General features: G+C 39.7%; 1 protein-coding gene across 3 annotated transcripts; it reads left to right on the top strand.

The window, feature by feature from the left end:
• Window positions 1-505: 505 nt before the first annotated feature.
• LOC144657353 (uncharacterized) lies at window positions 506-5,042 on the top strand. Of its 3 annotated transcripts, none has more exons than XM_078517697.1 (3): window positions 506-887; window positions 1,672-2,481; window positions 4,120-5,042. In XM_078517697.1, exons 1-3 carry the CDS (start codon window positions 698-700, stop codon window positions 4,743-4,745), a joined length of 1,626 nt encoding a protein of 541 aa, XP_078373823.1. In that variant the 5' UTR covers window positions 506-697; the 3' UTR covers window positions 4,746-5,042. The 3 variants fall into 3 exon arrangements, with proteins under 3 accessions (XP_078373823.1, XP_078373822.1, XP_078373824.1); XM_078517696.1 differs by having other exon boundaries at window positions 1,669-2,481; XM_078517698.1 differs by having other exon boundaries at window positions 509-716; window positions 4,120-5,038.
• The last annotated feature ends 4,138 nt before the right edge of the window (window positions 5,043-9,180 follow it).

The raw sequence follows: 9,180 nt of genomic DNA, 5'->3' as shown, positions 1-9,180 counted from the left end.
ACTTTCTAGTCTTTGATAACTGGCCGCTTCAATGTAATAGAACTTCTACTGTAACGTCAAGCAGTATTACGTTGAATCTCTCAGTATACAAGTTATAGAAAGTACTGTCAACAGATGAAAGTGGCTTGTTTTATCACAAGGCTTCAGGAGCACGGGAAGCCTGACCTTGGGGAACAAAGAATTCTGAAGGTATAAATTTTAAAAGCACCGAATTTGAGGTTGTGCCAAGACGGATTTGAACTTTGTTTCCCTGATGAGTGAGTTTGGAATCGCATTTTGAGAAAAAAAACGCATTCTACGCAGAAGTGTGTTCTTGCTCAACAACTATCTTGCATGTTTTATTCAACCCAAAAAAACTAAAAATAAAAAAGCGAGTATTGTTAAAGAATTGATTTTACAACAGCGGAACGAAATTCCTGTTGACTAGCTGCACTCTAGTGACGTCACACTGTACTCCGGAAATGCCGACAACTTTCTTTTTGCCAGAAAATTCCTATTCTTTTGACACTTACTCACATGTCAGAATTAAAACCAATAGCATTTTAAATCGGGCCATAATCCTTAACAAATTAAATATTTTTATATAAATAGCCAGAAATTTGGCACATTACAGACCCACTCGTGATTTTGGTATCACGTAACTGGCTGATGTGCTGAAACCTGGAGGAATTGCAAATTGTTCAAACGCTCGACCGAAATGGCCGTCCAAAAGCAAGGTATGCCTTCTTTCGCGTCCATTATTTCTGTTTTGTCAATTGTGTTTTACTGCGTCGGGTTTATTCGAGTCGAATTGGATATGAACGAGCAAAAGGAGAGAATCAGCGTTCTTGAAAACGCTGCGGAGGCCAAGCCGCTGTCAGACGACGCAGACATAAGATATGCTCCTGGTAAGTTGGTCTTTTGAAAAATACAAGCTAAAAGTTATTTTTATGTTTCTACAATCACAACTTCGGTTCCTGATATATAGAAAGAGTACAAAATACCACATGAATCCACATTGTAGCCTTTGCGTGTTTTCTCTGCTTTCTTATTTTTATGTTTCTACAATCACGACTTGTTCCCAATAGACATATATAACAGAGTAAAGAATTTAAGGAAAGTATACCGTAGCCTTTGCGTGTTTTCCCTGCTTCCTAATTCCTGTGTGTTTTGGCAAACAAACAAGAGGTTAGCAGGTCAACTTCTTTTCAGCTAAATGCTGGCAATTTCAAAAGAAAACAATGAGCGAACGAAGTTACCTTCAACCATGTAGGCTATGACTTAACTAGTGATAAAAAAACAAGAATCAGCTCGACGAAACTTGAAGTCGGTTTGTGACAGACTTTTCACATCAGCGTTCATTACATATTTCGAAGTGTAGTCTCAAGAATGAAAAGTGTTTACTTGAAACTTATCATACATTGTTTGTATATCAGTCATCTTACGTGTTAAATCACTCTACTAACTATGGTTAAATATAAGCTGATGGCTTTGCAGAAATTGGTCTTGTTTACAACTTATTAATTCTGTTTACCTCTTGACAATCAAGGTCACTTAAAAAACAACACTGTTCTATTTTCAGTGACAAGTAAAACTGTTTTTAAAGACACTTATCTGGAAAAGAAACAGCTTGCTCCCTCGCATTTGATAGTAAAATTTAGTCCATTAAAAACCATTTCCATTTGTTAGCAGAACTTCAAAGAAACAGACGTCAAGTTGACTCAACTAAGAACGCATCAGAAGCTAAAAGCACAATAGGACTTTTATCAGAGTTGAGATCGCAACTCTGTCCGTCAAAGGGCGTCACGTGCTCGCCAGGGCCTCCCGGCCCACCTGGACCAAGGGGGCACAAAGGAGCCCGGGGGCGAAGAGGACAGAAAGGAAGGATTGGAAACAATGGAAAAAAAGGTATTATGGGATCGCCAGGAAAGAGCATTATGGGACCTGATGGACTTAAGGGAGAAACTGGAACCAAAGGCGAGAAAGGAGTCATAGGACCAGTAGGCATGCCGGGAAGTAATGGAGACAAAGGACCCGCAGGCATGCCCGGACCTAAAGGAGAGTCAGGTAACCCAGGCCTTCCCGGTTCACCTGGACCAAGAGGAAGTAAAGGAGCCCGGGGACGAAGGGGACACAACGGAGGAATTGGAAACAAAGGAGATAAAGGTATTATGGGATCGCCTGGAAAGAGCGGCAAGCAAGGCATTATGGGACCTGCAGGATTAAAGGGAGAGACTGGAAACAAAGGTGAGAAAGGAGTCATAGGACCCACAGGCATGCCGGGAACAAAAGGAGACAGAGGAACCACAGGCATACCAGGAACAAAAGGAGACAGAGGAACCGCAGGTATACCAGGAACAAAAGGAGACAGAGGAACCACAGGCATACCAGGAACAAAAGGAAACAAAGGAACTGCAGGCCTATCAGGAACAAAAGGACACAAAGGAACCGCAGGCATACCAGGAACAAAAGGAGAGCCTGGTGAATTGAAATATCCAAGAGGTACAGTTAAGTTATGAATTAAGTGATTTCTCGAAGGTCAGATTACAGTCATATCCTGTTTCCGACGTTTTTTTCTTTTATCTCCATAGACTTGCATTACTAATCAGCATTTTCTTGTCGTATTTAAAACAATGTAGAAAAGATGTATGTATTAATTTGGAAGCAGACGTCCGTAATTCAAATCCTCCAATCTAACCACCGGCTGCAACTGAACCAGGACAGCAGTCTAAATTACAGCTTCTATGCTACGCTTATATAAATAGCTAAATTGACAGGACTATTAGAAAGCTTACGTTTTTAAGTTATCGTAATCAGCCATTACCTGTGGGGCATTACCTTCTTTCCCACATCGAAAGGCATCATTGTATATCTTTGAGGGTCCCGAATAAGTTTTTTTGGATCCGGTATTCTGCACTAAAACTTTAAGATAAAAGCTTTCGGGATTACGGGATGAGGGAAAATTTTAGCCGGGATAGCAGGATCCGATAAAGCTGGGGTCTTGTTCTTTGTCTTCCACTTTCCTTCCGACTTTCTCTTTAAAGTAGACTGATAACTAGTTAAGAGCAAATGTCCAACAATTAACATTAAAAGACCGAGCGAGTGGTCGCACATAAAAAAATCAAAAATTCTTATATTTCGCTCAGAGAAAGCCTATGGTAAGGCTTGAAACGTGTTGGGATTTGTTTCTTGAAATACTTACTTCGCATTGATTTACTCGCCTCATATAAAACCCCATTTTGGGCCTAGAAATGTGGCGTTGAAGTGTTTACAAGTCATTTAAGCCTAAGTTTCCTTCTCTATTAAGATAGGTTTGAAGCGGAGATCACGGCGAGCCACTGAAAATCACTAAACTTCTTAATTTGGCGCTTTTTAACGAGAGGGAATTTCCATACCCGGTAAAAATCGAAATTCAGATATTTTGAAAGGCGAAAAGTAATTCTAAAACATGGGGTAAACATTTATTTCGGCTTATCATGAGCGCTGAGTACGAACGCTCTCAGAATCCTGATAAAAATAATAACTGTATCAGGTTTTTAAGAGCGTTCGCACTCGGCGTTCAAAAAGCCAGAAACAAACTTTTACACCAGGTTTAGAACATCTTTTCTCTTTTCGAAGTACTTGAATTTCAAGCGATTTGGAGTTTTACTGGGTAGCGATATTATTTCTCAAAAAAGATCGCCAAAAAAGAATTTTGAGGAACCTAATTTTAGTGATTTTCAGTTGCTCGCCGTGACCTTGAAAATTATCTTAAAGAGGGAAAACTAGACTAAAAGGACTTGTAAACACTTCAACAACACATTTCTAGGCCCATAAAACAAGGTTTCTAGGCCTACCGTGGGCTTTAATTTCTTGGGGCGAAATATGAAGAATTTTGATTTGTCATCATGTGCCACTTATTTTCGATTTGGCTCGATCTTAGTGGGAAATGGCTCTAATCAAAAAGATCAAGTAAGCTCCCTACTATAGAGGAATTTATAAAGAAAAGTACTTAGCACTACAATGGATATTGAAGCTTGTTACAAGCGTGATGGAACTCTTTCGTGTAATAGTTTATCATATTAAAAGGTAACTGAATGATTATTATAGTGATTAATTAAACAGAAAAGTAAGATTGCGGCATGAATTGTATTTTGTCAGATTGTTCAGATCTGCTCAAATCTAGCCACACTCAGAGTGGAGTGTATTCTGTCAACCCAGACGGTAGAGGAACTTTAAATGTCTACTGTGACATGCGCACTGACGGTGGAGGCTGGACAGTGTTTCAGCGAAGACAGGATGGCTCGGTAAACTTCTATCGGGGGTGGAACGACTACAAAGCAGGCTTTGGTCAGTTGACTGATGAGTTCTGGTTAGGAAACGACAAAATCCACCGACTGACAGCCTCTAGACCCAGTACTCTACGAGTGGAGCTAGAGGACTGGAGCGTAGGTAAAGCGTATGCCAAATATGGCACGTTCTACATTGGTGATGAGCAGGCGAAGTATCGACTTGAAGTGGGTTCATATTCAGGGACAGCGGGAGATTCGTTAGCATGGCATAATAACATGGATTTTAGTACAAAGGACAGAGATAATGACAGATATAGCAGTAACAACTGTGCTGTACGTTATACAGGCGCCTGGTGGTACAACAATTGTCACCACTCCAATCTAAACGGACAATACCTGGGAGACAAAACTGCTGACCGAGGTGCCGTGTGGCAGAACTTCAGAGGTTATCTTTCCCTCAAATTCACTGAAATGAAACTGAGGCCGTCATCGTAAAAAGAATACCAGTAACAGGTTTAATCCTGTTAGTGGCGTAAATACCAACATGTCACTGATCACCGCTCATCAAGTTCGTCAATCAGTTAGAGCACAAACAGCTGTCAGTTGTTTCATTAATTTGTACGGATCAGAATGTTTGAAATCGTATATTTTAAAAGAACCTTGCTCTTTACAAACAATTTTGTTTTGAAATTGTAACTTTAGTCAAGGTAGACTGTTCATCGTAAGTCTCCTGGATTTTTTTCCGAGACAGTGTATTTTATCAATTCTAAGAGTTTGAGTATTTTAATAAAATTAATAAAATATGGTAAAAAAAATTGTTTTTGAGATAAAATGTTGCTGAAAGTTTGTTGTATTGACGGACAAAGCTTCGTTTCCACTATAATTCGATCAAGTACTTAACTGATTAAATTTTATCAAACTTTTCCCAGAGTGGGTACTCCCTTGTATGGGCTATATAGGCATGTGCCGTGGGATAGGGTATGGGTTTTGAGTTTCTCGTTACTTTTTTGCTCCTTTTGGCATTGTGTTCCCGGTGTGATCCTGAGATAGGGTACCTAAATTCTATCAGCTAACATAAACGCCTAGCTAAACGAAAAAAAAAGGGATCTTAAAACTAAACTAACCGTTCAAGTATAAGTAGAGCGATTTTATAAAGATTTGTGTAAAGATTTTATAAAGATTTCGGAGATTTGCGGAATTCTTCGGTAACCTTCGGAAATGAAAGGGAAATGGATCAGTACCATTTGAATGACCTTTATATTTCTTTCGGAAATCTACGGTAATGTTTGTAAATTACAGAGTTTGAGTGACAATTCAAACGTGGTTTCACAATGGTGGTGGTAACTAGAGCTGGTCGATTGCAAGAGTGGTTGTCTAAATAAAGTGGATCTTCGTAAAAACTTTCAATCACTTGGTTTAAGAGTGATACTTCGGGCTTTCTGTATAAGAACCGCAGCCATGCCAGACAAAGTAAAAAGGTAGGGGAAAAAAACCGCTTTAACTTGGATGCACATATCATGAAGCAACTACCATCCCAGAGGATATCTGCCATATATTATGAAAAGGACGAAGATGCTTGTCAAAATGTTGGAATTAAACCCTCAAGGAGTCCAATTTGGGCATGGGTCAAGATTAATGGGACCCTAAAAGAATCATGTAAACACAGGGCAGATATAGTGTGATTATTTGTAGAGTAAACTTTGTCACAATAAGATGCACGTTGGCCATACACCTGAAAGACCTGCATAAACGTTAGTTTTCGTTACAAACGAACAATGAAAACATTTCAACTAAGGTTTACTAAGTTACGCGAAGATATTTATTTAAGTCGAGTAGTGAAGTTTTTTGTCCTCGGTGTTGCTTAAAAATGTTGAAACACGCTCGTCTGGGTTTGAAAACATTCTGTCCAGTCACTGCAGTGATTTGTAGTAAGAGGACTTACATTTTGGTCCAAATTGTCATTTAGTAACTTAGTTTTTACACTGAAACTGAAATGCAACTTTGAATATCAAAGAGGCCACTGTTGTTTAATAAGCAGCGGCTTTGTGAATATCTTAAAGGAAAGGAATGTACCTACATATTGACCAATCACAGCTAAGAGCGTGGAGCTGATGTGAGCGAAGTAACGCTTCAGCTTTCAAGTTTTAAATTGAAAGCTGTAGCGTTACTTCGCCCACATAAAACAAGAACTGCAAGCAGTTTATAATCGTGCGGGTAATGTTTGACCACCTGACCTCTTTCAGTGCTTTGGCTTAAAGGCATGGCGCCGTACAGTAAAATCTTTAGAAAAGCAGTCACTTGAGAAACACACAAGTCGTGTTTGCGTTTAGTCACGGAGTGAACGTGACATGAATTTCCTTTACCACATCATCTTTTGCTTTTTAAAACCACATGCCTAGCCGGAAAAATGCCTGCTTACGCATGCAAATATTTATTTTGTTCCGAATGTTCAATAAAATAAACCCAAACCAGTTCATTTAAAAGAAAGCCAAATCACGTCAAAATAAAGAGTAGACTAAGGCCATCCCATTGTGTTTCTCCGTTGAGCGTCTTTCGACAAGCTTTTGGTAATTCCCCTGGCGCGATGACGTGTATCCCGTGCTTTGACACATTCTTGCTGAGCTTGCAACTTACGTTTCGATTCTCAAAATACCGTAAACTCGACCAAAACAAAAATTGGGATATCCAGAAAATAAGTCGTCGTTTTGCAATATTTAACACGTTCCGGGTAAATTGTACGACTTGTACTCGCTCCGAGCCAAACGCTTGAGTAACACAACAATAAATATTTCACACAAACAGAGCGCAGAGTATTCAAACAGAAAATAGGTGAATGATTATTTATAGCTACAGTACAAGTGAGAGATCGCGTGACATGGGTCTGACGTAGTGGTAGTTTTAAATAGCATGTCCAAGCGGTCTTTGTTTTCGCTATGTGATTATATTCAACCCCCTCTTCTTGTAAAATATGGAATGGAACAAAATTATACATTTCAGAGAGCAGAGTGTTCATGTTAAACGCGAGTGATCGGCTGATTGCTATTAAATATTATATCTTGCGTGACTGTTACATAAGAGCCGGCTGGGGCGCGTGGGTCTGGATCGATTTACCGACAAAACAAAAAAATCTGACACAGATTATGAATCGGGCCCAGGCCCCGCCCGATTAAATAGTTTATAGTTGCCTGTGGCTGTACAGTTCAGAGATGAAGAATAAAACGCAAGTCTACTGGTCCGAGAAAGAAGACCCATCTCCTCTGGAAGTGTGTAATATGATATGGAATTTTATTGTCGTTTAAATCTTACCCGGACATTGTACGTTATATTTTTTTTATTTTGTATGCTTCCGTGTTTTTGCTTTTTTGCATCAATAACGATTTGTGTTAAATAAAGCGGTTTTCTTTTGAGTGTCGAAAGCAATTTGCGTTTGCTTTGGTTTTGCATTACTACGCTTAGTGATTGATTTAAAAATCTCGCGCCACTTTCTCGGCCAATCAAAACTAAAACCAAAACCAATCGTCTCCCGCTCGCGCACGTTTTCCCGCGCTCCATGCCGGCTACATGTATTTGCTTCGCAATTTGATTGGTTCACTGAATTGTTTGTGTCCTTTGTGATTGGTCAGAGTAATAACTTTGCATTTGGTTTTACGACACTCAATTGAAAACTGCTCAAAAAAGCAAACTTTACAGTTGTGCTAAATTAAATTCACAGTAAATACTTTTTTGGGTGGAGGACAACCTGAAAAAATGTTGGGGCGTAACTGGGATTGGAAAGCACTTTGGCCATCCCAATAAAATGTTTCGTTTCCCATCGCCCCGTCTCTTGTGATGGTGGGTCAGTTGGTCGGGCAAAAAAAAAAAAAAAATGAACACTTATAGGGTTCTGGGTTCCAGAAAAGGCCGGGCTGCTAATTAAGAAAGCCTGATTACAAAGTCAACTTGAAAACGTGGTCTTTTCGTTATTCATTAACAGTCTTTAAGGACGTTCGCGCGAAAATCTTCCAACATTGCGATTTTTCTTAAAATTTCACCAGAGCTAGTTTATTAGTTACTTTTATCAGAAATTTAAAAAAAAGTGGGGATCACCGACTTCGTTTCCGAGATACGATAAGCGAAAGAGGGCGCGTATTTGGATAAATTTCACTTCGTCACTCGATATTACCTCAGCGGCTTCGGGCGACAAAATATTTTAAATTAATTGATGTAGGCTAACTTTCTTTGTCTGAATTTATTTTAGTGGGTCTATTATACAAATATATTTCGGTTTTGAAGTTCCTTAAGGAAAATCTTGCCTTAAAGAATTGGATTTGCGAACACTCGAGACTGGAAAATGTGACTAATTTGGTCGCGCGCGAGGGGAGAAAATGAAAAATTTTTTTGTCAATCAGTAGAGATTTATCGGTAAAGGTGGTATATCCCGAAAAAAGGTGGGGTCACCGACCGTTTAAGAGAGGAAACTGTAAGCGAAGTTAACGCAACGGCTACCAACCCTATACGTGTTTGGAAAGTTTTCTCAGCGCGCGCGCTCGTGCATGACGTGGCGTGACGTTGCGACATGAATTACGTGCGCAGTAAGGATGCGCATAAACAATTAGCGCGAACGTCCTTGAATAACGTCGGTCGGGCGATGGGAAACGAAACATTTTTTTGGGATGGCCTTTATGGTAATGACGTTACATTTAGTCAGTTATTTTAGAAAATTCTTTTCGATGATGTGCTGTGACACTAGCCGACTTTCAGGATTGAAGTATTAGTATGCATATGGGGCCCTGAGAGGACTCTAAAGCCTGGATCTCATATGATCGCCTCGATCGTTTGCAAAATCTGAGACGATCGTAGGCGATCGAAGCGATTGAGGTTCTCATATAGTCGTCCCGATCGTCTGGTATGAGTGAAGACCTACGAAAATCAATCATTTTAGTCCAAGACA

Source organism: Oculina patagonica, chromosome 6, assembly GCF_052425735.1.
Source record: "Oculina patagonica isolate OP01 chromosome 6, crgOcupat, whole genome shotgun sequence".
In the NCBI taxonomy this organism is placed as follows: Eukaryota; Metazoa; Cnidaria; class Anthozoa; order Scleractinia; family Oculinidae; genus Oculina; species Oculina patagonica.
The sequence above is the reverse complement of the archived record's forward strand: the minus strand, read 5'-3'. Positions and strand labels throughout refer to the sequence as shown.